At 38.5% G+C, this 20,373-nt stretch overlaps 1 protein-coding gene across 1 annotated transcript in view; it reads left to right on the top strand.

Moving 5' to 3' along the window:
* The window catches only part of med24 (mediator complex subunit 24), a 93,232-nt gene that overhangs the window by 55,245 nt on the left and 17,614 nt on the right, over nucleotides 1–20,373 (top strand). The window contains exons 13-20 of the mRNA XM_089121892.1: nucleotides 3,324–3,466; nucleotides 3,581–3,618; nucleotides 4,179–4,261; nucleotides 4,456–4,634; nucleotides 14,871–14,970; nucleotides 15,104–15,279; nucleotides 16,536–16,800; nucleotides 20,022–20,203. Of these exons, the coding sequence (XP_088978018.1) occupies nucleotides 3,324–3,466; nucleotides 3,581–3,618; nucleotides 4,179–4,261; nucleotides 4,456–4,634; nucleotides 14,871–14,970; nucleotides 15,104–15,279; nucleotides 16,536–16,800; nucleotides 20,022–20,203 (1,166 nt within the window). The remainder of the gene's footprint in view (nucleotides 1–3,323; nucleotides 3,467–3,580; nucleotides 3,619–4,178; nucleotides 4,262–4,455; nucleotides 4,635–14,870; nucleotides 14,971–15,103; nucleotides 15,280–16,535; nucleotides 16,801–20,021; nucleotides 20,204–20,373) is intronic.

The raw sequence follows: 20,373 nt of genomic DNA, 5'->3' as shown, positions 1-20,373 counted from the left end.
ATTTCTCTACGTGTATGTAAAATGTAGGTCACGTGACGTACTTCCCTTTTCTCTTTTCTCCGGGCTAGTACCAGTTGAGATCAGGGGCCTGTTTCAGAAAGGAGGTTAAGTGAAAACTCTGAGTATGTTAACCCTGAAATGAGGGAAACTCTGAGTTTTCCGTTTCAGAAAGTGGGGTATATCAAACCCGAGAAAGCAGAGTAAATCAAGCCCGTTTCTGAAAGAGAGGTAACTTATACTCAGAGTCAGTTACCATCGTTTCTCACTCTGTGAACCTAACCTGGTCGGGGGCAGGTTTTCTTAAAGCCAAGTTCACACTACAGGATTTTAAGCCCGATTTATGCCCGATTTGCAAATCGTTGAGCTCGCCGACAGGTCAGGGTGTTATCGCGTGCAAATTGCGGGGGATTAGCGGACGATGAACGCTTGCCAATCTGTTAGTATGAAAGAGCAAACAACGCAGCGAAAACGCTCGCAGACGCCTCGCAGAGCCCAGAAAAATATCTAGCCTGCTAGATATCCAGAGCCGTCGCGCGACTCAATCTCAGTGATGTCATGAGTACAGCCAATCATAGCAACGCATGGGTTGAAGACACCAGGTAAATCTTAGTTTTTATATTTTTTTTGCATTTTTTTCTCAGAGCAGATCGTTGCGCAGTGTGCAGCAACAGTGTTTCTGTCTGACGTCCATATTCACGTGTTGTGTTCTCTTCGCACGTGGTGTTTCGCGTCATTTCTGGTTCGTTTTATTGCTGGTTTTTCACGTTTTTTTATGACAAAACGTGGTTTGTAGACGAGATAGAATCGTTGGGTGACAGAGTTGTTGTCAACTCGTTATTTATTTGATTATTTTCAGGATTTAGACCGTAACATAGTACTGAAACAGCTCTCATTGAGTCACAAATTATTTGCTCTTATCCGATCGTGGTTGTATATCTCTATGTAGTGCGTTGTCAACTCGAGTCACAAATGATTTGCTCTTATCATCCGATCGTGGTTGTATATCTCTATGTAGTGCGTTGTCAACTCGTGCAGTGAGTTACCTCCTGTTGTGGATCAATCACGTTGTGTTGTGTGGTGTGACCAGCTAAACAACTTGAACACTCCTGATTTCACTGAGAGCAAGTCATGTAGTGTGAACCGCACAGTTCAGCCCGACGTTTTAAAATCATGTAGTGTGAACAAGGCTTTAGTAAACCCAGAGTTTCTTGCGGTCTCCTCCACTTTTTTTAAAGAGGAAGTGCTGTTTAAACACCAACAATAATACTAAAATGTATTTACACATTCTTTATGAAATATAAATTGTTTGTCCATGGTTTAATTGACTAAATTTGTTTTGAAGCACTTTGCCAAAAAATAAAAGGATTAAAACGTTTGCTAAAGTTTAATTTGATTACCACCGTTTTTGATAAATTTCTATTAAATCATTAAAAAAATTGGAATAAAAAACATTTACTAGAACTCTATTTTTCATATACTAGATAGAATATATCTATATAGAATATATCTATATACTAGAATTATTTTTTAAACATAATTTAATAAGTTATAAATGATAAAATAAGATGTTAATCTTATTCATAATCAATTATTGAAGTTAGTTGATTATGTTTGATTGAACAAATGTTTAATTTATTTAACTGTCATTTTAACTGATGATAATAATAACCATAATTTAATAATGCAGTTTATATATTTAATAATTGTTTAATACCATAAACTGTGATATTTTCTGAAACGGTTCTCATACTGTGAAACTCTCCCCACATGGGGGAGTCCCCCACCCCACCCCCGCTGTTAAACAAGTTACTCAGCAACTTTTACTCATGTTTTAAATTAACTACTTTTTACTTGAGTATATTTTTAGACTGCTATGAACCTCCTTATTGAAGCGGGCCCCAGGTCAGACAGTCCTCAATGAGCAACACAATCCTACTTAGAAAAACAAACAAGCGAACCAACACAAAGTCAGTACTTCTCATCAACAACAATAACACAAGCCACAAACACTCCAAAGGCGCTTTTCCACTGCATAGTACGGTACGGTTCGGCCCAGTACGCTTCGACTCGGCGCGGAACATTTTGGCTCGCTTTGCGTTTCCACTGCAGTAGTACCCCTTCAAAGTGTGTGGGACTGATCGTTATTTGCGCGCGCCTCTACTGCCATGACATCATCTTAAAAGCGCCACATTTTCAAACCCACAACACAGGAACAATGGAGACTATCGAGGGGATGGTGTTCCTGATTCTCGGTATGTGGTTGTTTTTAACTGCTAGACGGAAAAATGTGTTTAAAATAAGGCTGATGGCAGCAAAACAAAAATACTGCTAAAAAAGTGTCTCGTGTCTCGTGTCGCAAATCCAATGACGCTAGTAGTGACGATTCTGTCTGACCAATCAGTGATCTGCAGTGTTTCACGTCACATTTTAGTATCGGTACGGTACGCTTGGAACCTCAACAGACCAGGTACTATTTAAAGCGACCTGAAGCGAACCGTACTGTACCGTACCATGCAGTGGAAAAGCACCACAAGTGAGCCGTACCGAACCGTACCGTACTATGCAGTGGAAAAGCGCCACAAGCTCCTCCTATTCCGTTCTCTGGAGCCTTATATCAGAACCACAGCCGACGATTGGTTGTCTCCGACCAATAGCAGCACCTAAAAACTCAAGGATAGCAGAGAGCGGGAAAACAAGAAGAAACCAACAACAGAGGGAAGAAATGCAGCAACCAATAAACAAGGGGAGGGAAGAAACCCTAGCACTTAACAGACAGTTTACCTTAGTATGTTATAAAAAAAAAAAGGGTAACACCACTTCTCAATAATATTAGTTGCAGATTAACTAACAATGCACAATTCATTTTTTACAATATTTATTACTCTTTAACTTTATTTAGTTACACTTAATTTTGAGGTGTCATGTAATTATATGTTTAATAATGGAGTAATATTATTTATTATATAATCGGGTTAGGGTAGGATTAGGGTTTGGTTGTGGGTTAGTTATGTTATTACGCATACTTTACTGTTATTACTATGATAAGAGCATGTTACATGTAACAAGGACACTATAAAATAAGGTGTTATCCTTTATTTAATAAAAATACAACTGCTCATTGTTAGTTTATAGCTCAGGTTTTTTAAATAAAACAACTTTTTATTGTAATAATGTATTACTAAATGTTGAAATTAACATTAACTAAGATTAATAAATGCTTTTGAATTATTTGTTGCATTGTTAGTTCATGGTAACTAATATACAAATTGAACCTTATTGTAACCTGTTAGCTGAACGATTTTCTTCTCTTTCTGTTTGTCCAGACTGTGGATGCTGATCATTCTAAGTCTCCTGAGGGGCTGCTGGGAGTTTTGGGTCACATGCTCTCAGGGAAAAGTCTTGATTTGCTACTGGCCGCTGCCGCAGCGACTGGGAAACTAAAGTCTTTTGCTCGCAAATTCATCAAGTATGACAGAAATTGGATACATTGCATCAGGATCATCTTATATTTCCTCAAAGAAATACATAAACAAAGTGTCTATATTTATATTTATATATAATATTTGCTGTTATCTTTCAGGCTTAATGAGTTTCCAAAACACATCAGTGGAGAAGGATGTAAGTTACGTGCTTTATTTTTCTTCGATTACATGCAGCCTGTTAATCAGTTATTATTCAGATGGGCTTTAGGCTTATAGACCATTTTGCTAGATGTAAACAACACTGGTCCAGAAACACTTCCCGTTTCAGTTTGTAACTGTTTTCTTTATTTCACATGTAAAGAAAACATCTTAAAGATGTTGTTTAACTTTTTGATTCAGTTTTACATGTTCTGTTGGTTGTATTTTATCCCAGCTTTTGTGTAGTGCTAAAAAACTGAAACAGGAAGTGCTTCTGGACCAGTGTTGTTTACATCTTGCAAAATGGTCTATATGTTTATGCAAGAATCAATTTTGGGACACTTTTAAAATTGTCATCTTCATGTATTTTTTAAATTATAACTTAATGTGTGAAGGACACTCTGTCCTTGAGTATTACTAGAGTAATACAGACCGTAATATTTACATATTATTTAATATTTAAATATTATTATTTATTTATTTTATTATTATTTAAATATAGAGTAATATTTATCTATATACAGACTTTTACATAACACCTGTGAATATACTTTACAGCGAAGTCTGCGTCAGTGCGAGCTCTGTTGTTTGACATTTCCTTCCTCATGTTGTGTCATGTCGTGCAGACCTATGGGTCAGAGGTCAGTCTCCACACATGTATTATACAGATTAAGTGTTTGAGCTTTATAGCAAAAGAATTTTACAGTCTGATAGAGTTGTGTAACATTATTACATAATTCATTCATAACCACATCCTGCCATCACAGAACACTTCTTATTTTTAAGGCGTTATCCTACACTTGAGTCATTGACATCCTCTTCCTTATCTGTTCAGGTGATTCTCTCGGACCCCAGCCCATCGAGCGAGACACCCTTTTTTGAGACGTGGTTGCAGACTTGCATGCCAGAGGAAGGGAAAACCCTGAATCCAGACCATCCCTGCTTCAGACCTGAGTCTGGGAAGGTGGAGAGTCTGGTGGCACTGCTCAATTCTTCCTCTGAGATGAAGCTTGTGTAAGTGCTTCTTCACACATCAGCTGCATCTACCAATCACTCTTGTCACATTAACATCTTCATAAAACGTTGATTTATATAGCGTCCACTTCAGTAGGTGTGGATTATTTAATTTATTTGCCATATATTTTTGACTATAAATTCAAAAATTTATATATATATATATATATATTAGGGATGCACGATATATCGACCACATATCGATATCGGCCGATAAATGGTCTTTTTTGATGTTATCATTATCGATCCGATAAGAAAATTGGGCCGATATATCAAAGCCGATGAATAATAGATAATTTACAGTAGGTAGACAACCAGAATGTGGTTGCGGCGGTAAAGGTTGAGGTGTATTTGCTGCTTTTGGCCGCTAAGGGGCGCTACAATCACAGACTTTGAAAAGTGTCCGTTTTTTGTGTAATCTTCAGCTGCGCCACGGCTCTTTCAGAGCGATTGAAAGATGGTAGCAGATTAATTCAAGTGAAATGTAGTTAAATTAATTAATTAATCACAATACTGAAATTAAATTGAAAAAATAATGAAACCTTAAAACATTGCAGTTGAAACATATTAGGCTACATCAATGAGGCTTTACAATCGCATAAGACAACAATGCATTAGCAGTCTAGCGATAGCTGTGTGGTTAACGCATTATCCTCAACCTCATAGACCTCCAAACGACGCAAGATCGAACCTCGTTACATGCTGTTGACCGACAGCTTTTATGTTTTAGCCTACCGTTCTTGAAGCTTAAAGGAACACTCCGACTTTTTGGGACTTTAGCCTATTCACCTTACCCCCCCAGAGTTAGATAAGTCCATACATACCTTTTTCATCTCCGTGCGTCTTATAAGTATGTTTGACGCACTCACCGCTAGCCTAGCTTAGCACAAAGACTGGATGTGAATGGTTGCAGCTTTCATACTAATCCAAATAAGTGACAAAATAACGCAAACGTTTTCCTATTTACATGTTGTGGTTTGTATAGTCACAGAGTGTGCAAATATCAAGGCCATATGAGACACAGACATCTTTTGACCGTATAGATACTATATTTTCTGAAGGCGAAGCACTGCTACTTGGGCAGAGTGATAACCATCACCTGAGACGCACCGTGACGAGGAGCAGAGAGTTCGCTCAGTGTTGGAGTAAAGAGTCAGCAATTACTAACGTTAGATAGAAAAGCATAGTTTATCATGGGTGTTTGCTTTATTGTATGAGCTATGACAATAAACAGGGGAGACCAGGTAATACAGTACCATGTTTCATTGATTTCCAACCAAAAACGCACCCAGATTTATAAATATCACATGAATAAATAATTATTATTACAGGAATCAATATATTTTAAATGTCTCCTCTGTCCCCTGAACGAGCGGTTCACTTCCTGATTCTATGAAAACACTCCCTCAGAAACACGTAGTGGGCTCAGATTGGTTAGTTTGGCCCGGTGTGTTGTGATTGGCTAAACTGTTGCTCACGTTGTCCGTAAGGTTAACGCCCATTACCTTTACGGGCGAAACGTGCATGTCATGAGCTCCGGTCCAGATGTAAATATCTGTCGAACTGCAGTATCAGTTTCAGGCATAATCAGACCGAGAAAGCCATGATGAAGAGAGTCAAGCAGAACCTCACCACATACTACAGCTCTTACTAAATGTTTCTGAATGATAATTTGCTACATTTTTTAACTTTATACACGTTTATTTTACACAATAGCATCTGACTGGCAACAATAGCAACTGACTGGCGACTAATGTTATACTCAAACAGCGTTGGCATGTTTACGTTCTTGATCAAATTGAAAATAACGTCATAAAGCATAATGAAAAATACGTTTAAAACATTAGTACTTATAGAAAATTCAGGTCCATAATGTTTGTACGTGTTTGGCGTAGACACAAAATAGCATAGGCTAACTAGTAGTGGCTATAAAGCCAGCGCTGGCATTAAAAAACAATAAAAAACAAGGCTACGTCTGGAATTATACATGCAAATACATTTAAAGGTCCCCTGACATGGGTTTTTTTTTATTATTCTATAATGTTTGCTGGGTTGCCCTTATAATGTTAGTATGTTTTTTAGATCAAAAATAGTCATAATTTAGAAATGAAAGGCATTTTTCCTAGCCTGATTTTAACCTCTGCTTAGAACGGTCTGTTAGAAGGGGTGTGCCTGCTGTGGGATTCAATGTAACCGCCCACTGCTGTGATTGGCTGACATGCTTGCATATGAAATAGCTACATATTACATGTGAAACTCTCTTGAATACGTTTTACTACAGCTATTATACGTTTTTACTATTACAGATATCGAGATTACTGAATCGTGAGAAGTTTTTGAAGTATTCAGATTCTCATCACATAAAATATTGCTGTGATGAGTATTGAGCAGCAGATGACAGTCTGTCGATCGCAAGAATGAAGATCTTATTGAATAATCATGCAGTTTGTGCACTCTCTGCTTTCACCAATGCAGACACGATGATGTACAGCAAGAGCTTCATTGTGCAGTGTAACGCAGTTTATGTTCTCTCTAAACCCCGAAACTCGTCCGCTCTTGTCGAGGTAAAAAGCTGCACTTGAACTCACCGAGAGAACTACAGCCGAAAAGCTGCACTTGAACTCACCGAGAGAACTGCCGACTGTCAGCTAAATGTGCGTTCTGTGCCTGCATTTAATGAGCCAACTGTCTATTTCTGCAGATATATTAGTCTATATTCGTCATTCAAAAATGAAAACCGACGCTGCCGGCTGCAGATAACGTAACGTTAAACAAAGCAGCGCGTGCTTACCGAATATCAATAAATCCTGGTAAACACTTTCTTTAAATAAGATTATTTTCATCCTACTCAAAGAAACAATGTGAAGTTGACAATAGTCTGGCTTGACTTACTGATGCATAAACAGTAGGGATGAGCGAGTACAGCATTATCTGTATCTGTATCTGTTAACCATATGAATTATCTGTATCTGTACTCGAACTGGGCGGGGCCTAAACCCGGAAGTGGGTCAGGTAGTCTTGAAATGGGCGGGGCTTTAACCGGTATGTTATTTTAAGCATGCAATTGATATGGGTTGATCTGAAATTGCTATATTTATTGCTGATAAGAAATAAAACTATTTACATGACAGCATCAGCATTGAGCTTCAGATCAATGGTTTTGATCACGATAACAAACGAACTACAGAACAAGTTTTGCAACAATGAATACAACACATGTGGCTGCAATTATGAAGTAAAATGTAATGAACAAGAGTTTTCATCTCAACTACGGCTGGGTGATATGGACCAAAAGTCATATCCCGATATATATTTAGGCTGAATTTCGATATACAAAATAATAAAATATATCCCAATATTTTTTCTGCAAAGTGAGGGCAAATGTTCAGTCAAAGCCAAATATGACATGTCACAAGTAGGCTTGGGCGGTATTACGGTAATATCGTATACCGCGGGATCTAAAAATAGCAACGGTATCATTTTGAATATCGTCATACCGTCAGAAAAAAAAACAATGCACTTAAATAGGAGACAAGGAATCCTTGTCTCCTATATAAGTGCAATGTTTTAAATACAATTTATTTAATGGCTAAAATGCTTATATCTGGTTCTCATGACGTGACAGTGTGGTGACGAGAGAGTGGGGGAGAGAGGGCAAAGATTGCAAGTTGCGCACCGAGTGACTTGGTCTCGAAGAAGAACACGACTTCTGCAGTTTGGCAGGGATGGGCATTTCAAGCAAAAATAATATTTAAAGATTGCCTGGTATTATTCGATTATTATTTGAAAATTGCGCCCCACCACCACATGCACGCCACATGCAATCTACAGCGGGACGGACCGTGTGACGCTTAAATATAAGCTAGGCTTGAAAAAAAAAAAACGTATTCCTTTCATATTTTTTTTATAATATGATGTTTTTCTATGTATGTTAATATTATGAAAAGGGAACTTCATGAGATGACTAAAATAAGATCATAAAATGCGCAATAGCCTATCGGAAAACATTTGGAATGGGTCAGTCAGACATGATTATGACCACTTATTACGTTTTGTTTTGTAGAAATCCTTTCTTTAAAACGAATTTCGTTTTGAATAAATTGCATCTTCATTTTAATTTTTTTTCATCAACGAATTGCCTGGATTAATTAATAATAAGCAAATAAGCCGGCGCGTGACTGGAGCGCGACTCATACATGAAATGAACCTCGCATATAAGAAACAAGATCTGAGAAGTGTATATATAGGCTATAGTAAGCTTGAAATGTCTTCTTTAACAATCTAAAAGAAATTGGCTGCTCTCTGCTTATGTTTAGGCTAATTCATATGTAGTGTGCATTACTCTTTATTCGCGTTCACTACCGCGAAGATGCCAGTTTGCATGCAATCTTTATCTTTGCAGCAACTGACATAGAAAACACGTCTATACTTTCTATATGTCTATACTTTTAAACAAAACAATTACAAGCTAAAAGAAATGGGCTGCTCTCTGCTATAGGCTTATTCATATGAAGTGTGCATTAGGCTACTCTTTATTCGTGTTTTCATACCATGAAGATGCCAGTTTGCATCGTCAATGAAATCTTTATCTTTGCAGCAACTGACATAGAAAACACTAGTTTATTAATAAATAATTTTATCTCGGCTCCACTCGGCTCGGGTCGAGAGCTCGTGGCGCGTGATCTTCAGAAATGCGCTCCCCTCTCTAGAGGAAATATCACCACTCTGCTCACATTCTCTGGTGTGAGACAATGTGTATCTCCTGTTTTCTATTTGCGCGTGCAATTGAGTGTGCGCTACGACTAACGTTACAGTATAACGGCTGGCAGGACAGAAAGTCCGTTTTACTGAGGTGAAAGACTTTATTTCATAACATAACATGCTTTAATCAAGCACGCAAAGTGGAAAAGGAGTGGCTGGGGCGCGGGGAGCAGTGCAGAGAGCTCGGGTTCAGCACTCAGCAGCTTGCTTGGAGCAAGGATCACAGTGCAAACCTGAACTAGCCTATATCGATATGCAATATGGTCTAATTACATATCACATTTAAAAATATATATATTCTTTATATTGATATATCGCTCAGCCTTAATCTCAACATAACTTTTTTTTTTTTTTTTTTTTTTATCCGAGCACAGATATTGACTCGTATTACTCGTATAATATTTGTACTTGACAAAAGTGCTTTTTCCGTACCGGATACTCGTTTCAGCCGAGTATTCGGCTCAACTCTAATAAACAGTATCGAATGATTTTGAGAGAAAGATTAACTTACCTGTCTCCTAGCCATACAAAACTTTGGGAGTTGAGTCGGCACATTTCCAGAGAAGATAAAATTAACCCATTGTTTCTTCAGAGGCGCGGATGAAGGAACTAAAAAATACTTGTGTTTATTTGTACATCCGAACACTAAGCAACTGCCATGCTTCGCTCGTTTTGCAAGCCATGATATTTCTCGCGGAAAAACTCAAATCTTAGCCTGACTTCGTCATACTCATATTCAAGAAAGAATATGAGTCAGAAACTCCTCCATTGGGCTTTGATTATGAGGCGTGTCGTAACCGAACCAGGGCAAAAAAATGGATAGTCGGTAGACCTACCAACCAATCAGAGCAACGCATAAGTCAACTCCTTTGCATAGCGCAGTTTTCAAATACAGAACGTAGCCTACTTTATTTATTTTAGAAGTTAAATAATGAGTGTGCTACTTATTTTACTTACTTCTCCACGAGTGCCACCAAAGGAGAACCACAACGACCACAGGCTTTTCATTACATCCCATCTTCTTAACGACCGTCAGAGCCAGCTGATAAGTTACACTTTTCCCGAATCATGTAGGAAGGACGCCAAAAATATCTTTCCGATCGACAAATGCCTTGATTGCAGTTCTCTGTTTGTCTATTAAAATGAATGCGCTGTCTTTTTTTTTTTTTTTTTTTTTAAACAAAAGACGCGACAGCGGAATCTATACATCTCAATTTTCCAGCTGCAGTCGGCAGTCATCTTTGACAAGCGCGCTTTGATGACGTGAGGATTACGTTACTGAAGACCACCTGTCAATCATCGTATAACGCCCGCCCTGGCAATTTGATTGGCCCGATGATTTCTGAACCAATCATAATTACTCCTCAATGGATCGAGTCCAGACCGAACTTCCCGTCCAAAAAATGTTGTGGGCGGAGTTCGGTCTGGCATCCAGGCTACTCAAATCTCAAAGCTAGGAAAAAAAAAACCGCGCCTGCGCGTGTTCGTACGTCTCTGGGCAGGCAAAGCAGAGAAAGGGGAGTAACCTTTCCACTCTATGACGTTTATAGGGGGAGATTCTAGATCAGCGCATCTGAGATGCAGACGGATGCAGAGAAGAGAAAAATAGCCAAAGCTCGGTTTACACCGATTGAAAATTCTAGACACGAGGGGACCAAATACAGTCTAGGGCAACTCATATTAATGTTAAAAAACTTTTAAATGTCAGGGGACCTTTCATGTCAGGGGACCTTTAAAATGATGAAGTCTAAGCCAGATTGTGGCCCAACACTGCTGCCTCTTGTTTTAAAGTCGGAACTGCTTCATGTTTTAGTAACAGTTTCTTGTTGAATCCGGTGTTGAACTAGTGGAGATTAAGGAAGCTGTCTTCCGTAAAATGGGCAGCACAGAGAGCTAGATTACGATCGTCATTTTCAGGAACATAATCAAACATAAATTGTATCCATTGTTGAGGAAGTATAGCGTCCATGGGAAGCCCGAACACAGAAGACCTGACAGCTGTGTGAACAACACACTCGACGAGTTGACATACCTCAGAAATATGCGCATGCCATTTTCTGCATATTCTGAGAGAGGGGTTGATGCAAATGTGTGGGTTAGTTGACGTACCATAACTCAGCTGTAGTCCCAATGGACTATGTGCACGTTAGCATATGCTACTTCCGGCTGCGAAACCCATAGGGGGTGTCTAGTTTCCGGTAGCCTGATGGACGATGTATATTTCTCCAGATGTCTTGAACATTTGACGAATATTACAGTCGATTATGTACATCGACTGGCTAATGATTTTTTTCCAGCTCCCCAGAGCAAGAAAGAATGGGTTTAAATATTACATCTCTCAGTATTTGCATAATTTTGAAGGGAACGTTAAGTCACAACAACATCAGACTGATCTCATGAAATTGCGTATGACACTTATCACGTATTTTTGGCATGCTATCAGCATAATCTCTTTTCAGTGTGTTTATTAATGCCATTGTCTTAACGTTATTACTGTATATATATATTCATATATATATATATTGCATATGACGTGCCTCAACCCCGTCCCTAAACCTACCCGTCACTCCTACCATCCTAGGAAGAAATCGCTCCCCAGATGTAGATCTACATTTTGTTTTTTTTCGCTCGGACATTTGACAGCGTACATACGGTACATACACGTGGAATCACTCGGACATTAATGTTGCCATGCTACGTGCTCAAGCTATGCGATTTGGTAACTGTTATCGCTCTATACATTATAAAAGTCGAAATCATGCGTTAGAAAGTGCATTTTCCAGAACAGCTTGTGTTAGCCATTGTTTTGTTTATGATGTTCGGAGGCTATATGTTGTTGACAACCACTAATGTCATTATAGGCCTATAGATAAGTGTTGACAACCACTATACATATGTCATACAGGGAGTAAAGGTATCCGACGTTGGTTCGTTCGTTATCAAGTTAGGCTGTTTTCACACATATTTCTAAACAGGTCTCCCTTGCAAAATAGGTTCTAACCCCAGGGGCTTCTCCTGGTTAAAGGGTATAATATAATAAATAATTAGTAGCCTAAAAACTTCCTTCTAGTTGTCATGGATACGCAACGCTCCACTCGGTAAAGCGACTGCTTGGGTGCGGTGACAAAAAGCAGATTTAAATATCGTTTACTTTTCACAATGCAACAGCCCCTGGCTCCACCCAAATATGTGTAAAAACTGTTGAATGACTTGACAATGAACAAACGAACATAGTTTTAGACAAATATATTTAGATAGCCTAGCTAAGCTTTAGATAGCCGGTCCACTGATGTAAACAACGGCAACCGGAACCGAAGTACCCAACATCCGCCCTCAAGCCGGAAGTTAGCATTTTTCTCGTGCACAGAGTCAATCGAGTCGTTTTTGTAGGCAATATACTTCCTGATTTTTAAAAGACGATATCTCTGCTTACACTGAACTTTCAGCGCTGCAACTTTGCAGATACTGTTCATGCACCAACAGCAACATTACACACTATTTAAAATCAAAAAAGTGAAATTGCAGTCAACCCCCCTTTTAATGTTAGTTAATAGAAATACAGTCGTTCTGTGCGAGTTCACAGTGCATTAATTGTTAACAAACACAACTTTCCATTTTTTAATAATTTATTAGTTAATGTTTAAATGAACATTAATTTAGATTAATAAATGCTGTAGAAGTATTCTTCATTCTTATTTCATGTTAACTTAAATAGTTAAATAATATTAATTAATGACACCTTATTGTGAATTGTTACCAATGTTTTATATCTGCATCCATTTTTCATGAGGTAAATAGTATAATATCAGATAAGGCTGACTCATTTTGAGTGATGGTGGCATCTGTGGTTAGAAAGGTAGCAAATTTTATTAATATGAAAATGTTTATGAATTTCTTTGTGCTGGCTGCTGCTGTTTCAAGAAAAAATGGTTGTCTTTATTTATATTACTCTCAAAAGCCTTTGAGCAGTTCAAGCCACATGTTTTTCGTGCCACTTCAATAAAAAGAAATTTTAATATAAGCACATATGCAATTTTATTTTATACGATTTGCTTAGTATAAATTGAAATAGAACATTTTACATGTATTTACGTTTTTGATTGTTTTATTATGAAAATAGTCAGGCAAAGTGCAGTGTCTCTGTGGACACAAACACCACCACACACTTCTAGCATCTATTTTTTATTGTTTTAGAAAATCCTGATTAGTGCACCATTAAAATGACCTTTGTTAAAACACAATTTATTAAATACCGAATAGTATGGTATCTCGTTCAAAATGAAAGAGTTTCTTTGAATACAATTTTTAAAAAGCTGGAATTAGTCTAATTTTTCAATCTTGTTTATGAAAACAGGAGTAAACTATTTTTGAATTGTTGAATCAAGGCTGTGTGGGCTGTCATATGTTAATGTAGCCTAGAAATCTAGACGCACCCTAGCGGCAGCAAAAATTATTTTGCAGCAAAGTGTGGTCTAGCTGCTAGCAACTCTCCATAGATGTTTGAACTGGAAAACCCCAACTCTGGTAGGGCCAATCACATCGTGTATAGAGTCGGAGGGCGGGCTTAACATAATGATGACAGAGTTGCGACGGTCAGAGCAAGCTCGGACATATTCGGTTTGAAGTCGTTCATCCTCGGATGCGTCCGGTGCCGCGCGTGCTGTTACAAAAAAGCTGTGGCGAAATGATCAACTTGTCATATTTGCCGCCCGCGCTCGTGCTGTCAAGGTCGAGTATAAAGGCTTTACTCCGTGTCAGCGCGCGCTCTGATCGGTAAGGTGCACGGACCTCTCCCGAATCATCTCCAGCAAGCACCACTACTCCGCCTCCGTTTCCCTCGTAAGCTGATATTAATATTTAAACATTCTCTATGATATTATTTTTTTAATGACACACTGTCTCTTTCTCTCTCATACACACACAAACACACACATACTGTCTCTTTCTCTCTCACACATATGTTGGCTAGTTATAAACTCTTACTTTTATAAGACTGACTTCTTATAAACTGACTTTTAATGATTAGTGTTTTATTTTTAAAGTTTGTGGGTCGTGTAAAAAACAAAAAAAATCCCTTATTTTGGGGATGGATTCTGGGAAATCTCTCTTATTTTCAATGTTCAATGTTGACAGCTGGACTGGATACGGTAAAAGTTTAATATATCAACTTGCTCCGCTGAGTACGTCACCGTCTTTGTTGCTCTGATTGGCTTTAGCGCTATCCAATTGCGTGCAGAGAGAATTTGAAAGACAACCGTTTATCCCGCCCCTCGGATTGAGCCCTGTCAATGAAGAGTTTCCAGACCTAACATCTTGATGTAGGTCTGGCATGCCAGGCTAATGTTAATGAGCTATGGCTTCTAAATTAATATTTTGCAGTTTGGTTTCCATAAATGGAAGAAGTTTTTGGTTGTGGTTGTTTGGTTTTGTGCTGCTTTTTTCTGTCTAAAAAAAACATTTTCTATCTCTCTCCAGTCAGATGAAATGGCATGAAATATGTCTCAGTACTCCAGCAGCCATACTGGAGGTTCTCAATGCTTGGGAGAATGGAGTTTTATCAGTAGAGGCTGTTCAGGTGAGGACATTCATGTGACCCTAACCATGCTCAAAGATTCATGACAATTGGATGACAATTTGGAAAGATTTTTTCAGAATACAGTAGTTTTATCTTTCTGGCTGTAAGTCTCTTTCTCTTTCTTTGAGTGTAGAAGATCACTGATAACATCAAAGGGAAGGTGTGCAGTATGGCCATCTGTGCCGTGGCATGGCTGGTGGCTCATGTTCGGATGCTAGGATTGGATGAGAGAGATAAACCCCAGACTATGATCCGTCAGCTCATGACTCCCATGTCAGGAGAAAACACTTTGCAGTTTTACCATGAGCGGTAGGGATCTCTACACAAACACACCAGACTATGTAACCACGCTAAATGGGCTATATGCACGCATAAGTTCCGCATTTGACGCAAGGATGCTCGTCCATTTCCGGTTGTGGAGATTAAAGCGGAGGAAAGCGGGATTATGGCAGAGTCTTCAAAATTTACTGTCCTCCTGTCTTTGAAACGAAACGTACATACGTTTAGATGTAATTTTATATATACTTATGTTTATTTAATATAATTTTCAAAAGAAGCATAAACACAACGAGGGGTGTCTGTTTTATCTGTTTTTGTGACTAACGTTTCTTTAGTATAACCATGGAGTATAAAATTTAGTATAAATTCTCAGTATTGCATTGGACTCTACGATCGGCGGAAGTTATCGAGCATCCTTACACCTTCACCGGAAATACCACCGTGCATAGAGCCCATTTTAGGAAGTAAACTACAGGTCATGAGATCCGAAAAATATTTCTACTAAGATTATCTAAATTAATTAAAATGCTAAAAAAAAACAACATACAATTAAGATGCAAACTGAAATTATTTATATATATTATTGCTGTCAGTCGATTTTGCACGTTTTTTTTTCTGTAATTTCACAGATCACATTTCATAGATGCTCTCCAAATGAATGTAGAAACAACTTAAAGGGATAGTTCACTTTCAAATTAATTTTTGGTATGTTTAGCTTACCTCAAGGGCATCCAAGATGTAGTTGTCTTTGTTTCCGCAGTAGTTTCAACTTTGATATTTTTAGGTCAAACCGTTCTTGTCTGTTAATCATATAATGCAGGTCTATGGTCACTACCTCAAAGAGCATGCACAGAGAAGTCCAAATTAAACATTGATGGCCTAAGACACGAAATGAGCGGTTTGTGTGAGAAAACGAACAGTATTTATATCGTTTTTACCTCTTGTAACCACAGCCACGTCCAAGTGATCTGAGGGAGTGGACACTTTAGTCTGCACAAGCACAGGAACTACTGCGGAAACATATAAATAATTAAATAAATAGTGGGTAAAAGTGATTATAAGAGGGAAAAAAAGTGATTTATATTTTGAAAGGATTTATGAAAGTTGTGTGCCATGCACTGCCTTGTTTAGTTCCAGGTCTTCAAGATTTCAGGCAGGTGTGTTTGATTAGGGTTACTAAAGGGATAGGGATACTAAACACTGCTGATCATGGTTCTCCAGGTACAGAATTGAATAGCCCTAAAAGACTGGTATTTGTCTCCCTTTTTTTCTCACACCTTCCCTAGTGTGGTGATTATGAGCTCTATCTTGGAGCACATGTGTGCTGATGTATTTCAGCAGACAGGACTGTCCCTGCGGCCAGCGGTTGAAGGTCAGGAGGTTATTCCCTACCGTAACCTTCTCCCAGCACGACTACCCATCCACCAGGCTCTGCAAACCCAGTTTAGGGAGGTTCTGGAGAAAGGCTGGGTGGACTCCCATGCATTTCATCTTTTTGAGAACCTACTACATATGGGAGGGGTTTTCTGGTTTACTAACAACCTGGTTAAGGTAAGTGTGTTTGGGATTGCTCTATTAAAGATTGAGGCAAATCTTCAGTTAATACAATACAAAATTCTTCACAGAACGCATTACACGGGCAATAGATTAGCTAAAATGGGTTTCACATCAGAAGTCCAACACTTTCTGACCTCTTACAGCTATGAATCCTTTCTCTGTTTTCAACTCCGACTTCTGTCACCTTTTTAATCAATCCACGAATATTAATACATTTTAGTTGTTTGAACTTGTTTTTGTTGTTTGAAATTGTTATTACTATCTTTACTGTTACTGCTATTATTACTATTTTCATTTGTACTTTTTCATTGTTAGGGGCCAAGCACCGAAGGTGCGGAGGCACCTATTGTATCTGTTCCGTTTCCTATTATTATTATTATTCTTCTTCCGTTTCCGACTGGGCGTCTATGGCAGCCCATAGACCGGTTTGCGGGAAAGTTGTTTTGGTTTGACATTCTGATAGAGGACAGTCCCAACTTTAAATACACCAATTTTGGTGTCTCTAACTCATTCCCTCTAGCGCCACCAACTGTCCAAAATTTCACTTTTATTATGCTAATAACTTTTGAACCGTAAGGCCTATCAACAAAATTCTTTTTTCCTCTTGTTCCTGAGCTCATGCCGATTCGATCGCACCCTATGACGTCATTTTCCGTCATAAAAAAACGGCCGCCATTTTGAATTTTCCAAAAAACCTACTTTTGCGAACTCGTCCTAGACGGTTTGTCCGATTTTCACCAAAATTGCACCGGATCATCTCCAGGCAGTGCTGACAAAAAGTTATGGAATTCAAGATGATTCGAATAACCGTTTTCGATAAACGCGTAAACAAATTTTACGTAGCGCTTGCGAAAACAGACGTGAGGCTGTATCTCCGCAACGCTTCATCCTATTCAGACCAAACTTGGTACATGTCATCACAAGCATGACCTGAGGCTACATGCAGCGTTTCGGCGCAGCGCCACCTAGTGGTCCGGAGATATGAAAAATGGCTATTTTTGCTCGTAACTTCTGAACGGTTTGTCCAAAAAACATAAACTTCATCTCGTTAGATTCAGGGCATCATGCCGAGTCGACTGATATCCAATTTTCCCAGATCGGCCATTTTGGCTGTCGGCCATTTTGAATTATGTGCTAAAATGCTGTATTTTTTGAACGCATGAACGAATTGTTACGAAACTCGGTATGGGTCATCAGTACAATGCCCTGAAGAAGCCTGAGAAGTTTCGAAACAGCGCCACCTAGTGGTGAATTTTTTTTTTCAAACGCTTATAACTTTGGGTGTGGTACACTTATTTTCACGGGAGTCATATTTTTGAGTTTCTGAATCGTTGCCGAGTCCAACGATACTAAACATGCTGGGTTTCGTGTTACGGTTGGTGTAGCGTAGCGATTTAGCGCGAAAAAAACACTTGGCGATATCTTCAAAACCGCTGTTCCGATCGAGACGAAACCACCGCCAGAAACACGGAATCATAGCTTGTTAACTATATGCAAATGCCCAAATGCAAAAATATTGATAGTAAGGGGTAGTAAAATTCAAACAAAGTCATGTGTCAGTCATTTTTTACGTGTTTTTTCATATAAATGTTTATAACTCGGAAGTGAATTGAGATATTTGCACCAAAATTGACACACATATGTATGGGCTCACTCTGAGGACACATAAAAAAAATTGTGGGACTGAGCCTCTTGGTGGCGCTATAATAGAACAAAACGTGAAATTCCCATTGACTTCAATAGAGTTTTGTGAAATAAAATGCTATACTAAACAAATGCATTGGTGTAATATTACAAAACTCAGTGTGTGCCATAAGCAGCATGCCCTGAAGGTACTCAAAAGATTTTGAGACAGCGCCACCTGTTGGTCAAAAGTTATAATTAATTTCTGAGAACTCTAATAACTTTTGAATAAATTTGCCTATTGCAATGAAACTGATCTTAATAGATTCCTTCGGTTATGCCGAAAACATAGATATCAGGTTTTCCATAATCAGACAAACGTCCTGTTCGCCATCTTTATTTCTTTGAAAAACTTTCTTTTTCGAACTCCTCCTAGACCGTTTGTCCGATTTTCACGAAAATTGAATCGTATCATCTCCAGACCGTGCCGACTAAAAGTTATGAATTGCCCGATGATAGACGAAACCGTTTTCGTATACCACAACATCAAAGTTTAGGCATGCTGCCAAAATTACTATTTAGGCTTTATCTCTGCAATGCCTTCACATTTTGACACCAAACTTTGCATGTGTCATTGTCACCTCACTCTGACCACATCACATCTATTTCGTAACTGCGCCACCTATTGTTCGAAAGTGATAACCCATTAAATCATCTTATAAGTTAATGTTTATGTGATTTTCTTAGCCATTTGCCCAAAGTTCTCTCAAAATGCCCTTAATTGCTCCTTGCTGCAGTTGGTCTGCCACTCCTTGCCATTTTGGCATATGTTGCCGCTTATTGCGCTTGGCCCCGGTAATGGCTGCTTGCAGCTATATTTGTAATTGCTATTGTTGCTGTCTTTTGCTTTCACCATTGCAATCACCACTGCCATCATCATTATCATTTTTTATTAATATCAATATTATTATTATTATTACTATTAGAATCATCAATATTACCGTTGTCAATGCTGTATTGGAATTAAGTGTCACTATCATCACTACTGATGACTATCACCACAACATAGAATAGGAAAGAAAAAAAAAAGGGAATATGTATATATGGAAAACCTCACAAACACCAGGGCAGGCAAGACAGGCGAGAAGTGGTTTCAGCGGGACAGCATCGCTGTCCCAAGTTAAGACAGTCTCGCACTGTACTCCCTCTTTTAATGCACTTTAGACATTGCACATAACACACACACACAAAAAAAAAAAAAATTAGGAGAAGATAGGGACTGAAGAGATGTGGGGGAAGGTTATCATTTATTATCTTATTATATCACCTTTTATTTTATACAGGGTTGACAATGGCAATTGGTACATAGGAGAAAGGATAAAAATCGACTAATACAATATTGGCAATATGGTGGTAGTGGGGGTGGTGATGGTAATGACAATGGTAAGAAATAATAAATGGTTACTTTGTTTACGCATACACACACATACCCACACTCATACCCACTCACATACACAAAAAAAAAAAAAAAAAGATTGAGGCAAATTAATTGTACCTGTAATCAGACTTTTGTGCATGTGTTTGTATTGTAGGAGCTCCTGAAGGAGACACGTAAAGAGTGGGCGTCTCGTGTGGTGGAGTTGCTGTACAGTATTTTCTGCCTGGACACACAGCAGATCACCCTCACCCTGCTGGGACACATTCTGCCACGTCTCCTCACTGACCCTGCCCATTGGCACAGCCTGGTAGATCCGCCTGGAAGAGCCCTGGCTAAGTATGCCTTTTTTTCTCTTTTCTCTTTTAAAAAGCATTTTGTGTTAAAATTGTGGTGAATTCATTACACACTTTAGGCACACTTAAAACAATAAGGTTTACTTGCTCTCTTGTCATTTCAAATCTGTATGACTAAGGAAAATTAAAAATGAGCATTATTCTCTACTCTCA

Source organism: Pimephales promelas, chromosome 17 (assembly GCF_988280905.1).
Source record: "Pimephales promelas chromosome 17, fPimPro1.hap1.1, whole genome shotgun sequence".
Classification (NCBI taxonomy): Eukaryota; Metazoa; Chordata; class Actinopteri; order Cypriniformes; family Leuciscidae; genus Pimephales; species Pimephales promelas.
This window is presented reverse-complemented; position numbering and strand designations above follow the sequence as displayed.